Source organism: Capsicum annuum, unplaced genomic scaffold (assembly GCF_002878395.1).
Source record: "Capsicum annuum cultivar UCD-10X-F1 unplaced genomic scaffold, UCD10Xv1.1 ctg62267, whole genome shotgun sequence".
In the NCBI taxonomy this organism is placed as follows: Eukaryota; Viridiplantae; Streptophyta; class Magnoliopsida; order Solanales; family Solanaceae; genus Capsicum; species Capsicum annuum.
The window spans coordinates 1-2543 of record NW_025871255.1 but is presented as its reverse complement, the minus strand read 5'-3'; the positions used below and the strand labels follow the sequence as shown (position 1 = coordinate 2543).

General features: G+C 40.7%; 2 protein-coding genes across 2 annotated transcripts; both read right to left on the bottom strand.

Annotated features, from left to right (window-relative positions):
* Positions 1-408: 408 nt before the first annotated feature.
* LOC124893587 lies at positions 409-1071 on the bottom strand. The gene has a single exon (XM_047404545.1). The coding sequence runs from the start codon at positions 1069-1071 to the stop codon at positions 409-411; it is 663 nt and encodes a 220-aa protein (XP_047260501.1).
* Positions 1072-1077: 6 nt separating this feature from the next.
* LOC124893588 lies at positions 1078-2247 on the bottom strand (the record flags this gene model as incomplete). Its single annotated transcript, XM_047404546.1, has 2 exons — positions 1078-1663; positions 1995-2247. Coding segments are annotated over 2 exons (839 nt in total), but the record flags the coding sequence as incomplete, so codon positions are not given.
* Positions 2248-2543: the final 296 nt, after the last annotated feature.

The window sequence follows — 2543 nt, the reverse complement described above, 5'->3', positions numbered from 1 at the left end:
GATGGTATTTCCACATGATGTGCCTTCTTCAATGCGCTTATTCAACAAAAAGTATGAACAAATCCCTCGTAAATGAGTCCAACAACAATATATGTCTACTGAGCAACCAGCCTAACATTAGAATGTCTACATCCAAACACCCACTGATTTAACGTCACTATCACAACCTTCATAAGTGAAAAAGAAATTATAGCCTTGTGCGACTTTATCTCCCAATTCAAAGTAAATGCACCCAGAAGAAATTGAATTTATTCAATCATGAGAACAGAACCGGCAAACATCAAGAAATCGTTAAGAAGATGAGTAAGAATGAGAAACAGGACAAACATATGTAAACCAGGTCAGAAAAGCTATATCAACCACTATATTTGCAATTGCTCCTATTTGTTATAAAATTCTGTTAGTTAATCAAGAAACTGTGACAGCAAAAGGTTTATTGTGGAGGGAAATCACTGTCTCAAAAGCTCCCACCAAAGCTTTAACCTTGCTCTTCCTGGTTTCAACAAGCTTACTCGTCGTCTCTTCAATCACATTATTCAACAAACCCTGCACATCTTTCTTTTCTTGCACATCCTGATGCCTCAAAACAATTTTTCCAGAGATAGGGATGGTATTACTTTTGTCACCATCAACTCCTTTCTTTTTAAAGATTCTCTTTCTTATATTGTTGTCCTGGCTTTCACCCACATGTCGTCCCCATCTAAATGTCAGCCTCCTAGGGCTGCTGGTTTCTTGTTGGAGATCAACTATCTTGCCCCTCCTGAACTTCAGTTTCACTGCCGAAGAATTATTATCATTAGAACAACCTGTTTTACCTTTTCTCAATGTCTTTTTCTGATTTTTCCCAACAGTTTCTGCTTCTGCTATGTGCAACAGCTTTTTGCTGCTAGAGGTGTATTTACCCAATGCACTGTCTGCAGACTTAACAACTTCCTTTTTATCTTCTTCATTAGACAACGGACGTGATTGTAAATGGGATGAAGACTTTGGTGATGCTTTCACTTTGGGAGTATGTAAAGTTTTCTCAAGAACTATTTCAAGGTTCAGTTTGTTTGTCCCATCTCTCCGCATCTTGTTTTAGTCCTTCAGAGGAGCCAGCAGTTTTAAGCTTTTATTGCTTCTTACCCTCAAGATCAAAGGTTTAACATAGGAATATTTTGGAGGAGATGAAAGAGTTGGTGTCTTCAAATATTTCTCTGCAGATACTTTAGGTGCGATTATTTGTTTTCTATAATTAGCAACACTGTATTTCTTGCCTCCTGCATCTACACCTCCTAAGATCTTAGATGAAGATTTCATTTTCTTTTCTGTCTCTGGCATCTTGTCACTTGAGGAATCCAATTTCAGAGAGTGAACACTCTTTGGTGTCAGCAGTATCTTTTTCTTTTTTATTTCAGAGGGTTCAAGAGACTGAACCTTAGGAGAAGGCCTTCGATCGGCTATATTCAACTTCTTTCCCTGTCCTAGCATACTCCCTGGAGGAGCAGATGGCTTTTGATTGACCACGGCCTCTTTCTTTCCCTCTACCAGCATACTCCCTGGGGGAGTAGAAAGCTTTTGTGCAACCACAGTCACATTTTCTCCCTCTCCTAGCATACTCACCAGAGAAGCTGAAGACTTCTGCTCAACCATAGTCATCTCATCAATCCCTCCCTCCAGCAACCTGGAGGAGAAGAAGGTTTTTGCTCAACCATAGTGACCTCCTTTTCATCTTTGAGTACACTCTCCTGAGGTGATGAAGGCTTTTGATAGACCTCATTTACCTTCTTTCCCTCTTCCAGCATATTCACAGGAGGAGTGGAAAGCTTTTGCTTGACCAAAATCCCCTACTTTGCATCACTGTGGTTACTCCTTGAAGTAGTGGAAGTCTTTTACATGACCACGGTCCTCTTCTTCGCCTCTCCCAGGATACTCCCTAGAGAAGTGGAAGGCTTTTGCTCAACTCCTGTCACCTTCTTTTTCTCTCCCAGCACACTCCCAGGAGGAGTGGAAACCTTTTGCTTGACCAAAGTCCGCTTTTTTGCCTCCCCCCCCCCCCCAAGGTCCATGCAGGACTCTGCTCATCAGCAGGAAGTTTGTTCTTTCTTTTTGATAGAGGATGCCATGGCTTTGCTTCAGAGGAATGTTTCCTGCCATATTTACAGAAGTCATGGCAAGAACCAGTGGAAGCTCTTAGATAATAAGGAATAACATCTTGTCCGCTATCAGGAGCATTCAACTTCCCAGTGGATTGCCTTCTTGTATTGCCTGCATTGTAAGATGAAGTAGAGGAGGAGCTGCGATAGTGTAACACCCCATATTCAAGTACGTGTATTGGTCTTATTTATATAGAATTAATTTTATTTTATTTTATTTATAGCAAAAATTGCCCGTCGATGGTTCCATACGATGGTTATTGAATAAGCTTTCCAACGATATAAAGATTTCCAAAAACGGATAGGTTTCGAATATAATCGAGCACGTTCAAAACTATAAAATGGTGGCCGGGATATTTGGGAATAGTAAATGTGCAGGAAAATTTCCTGCGCACAAACTACTGAGGC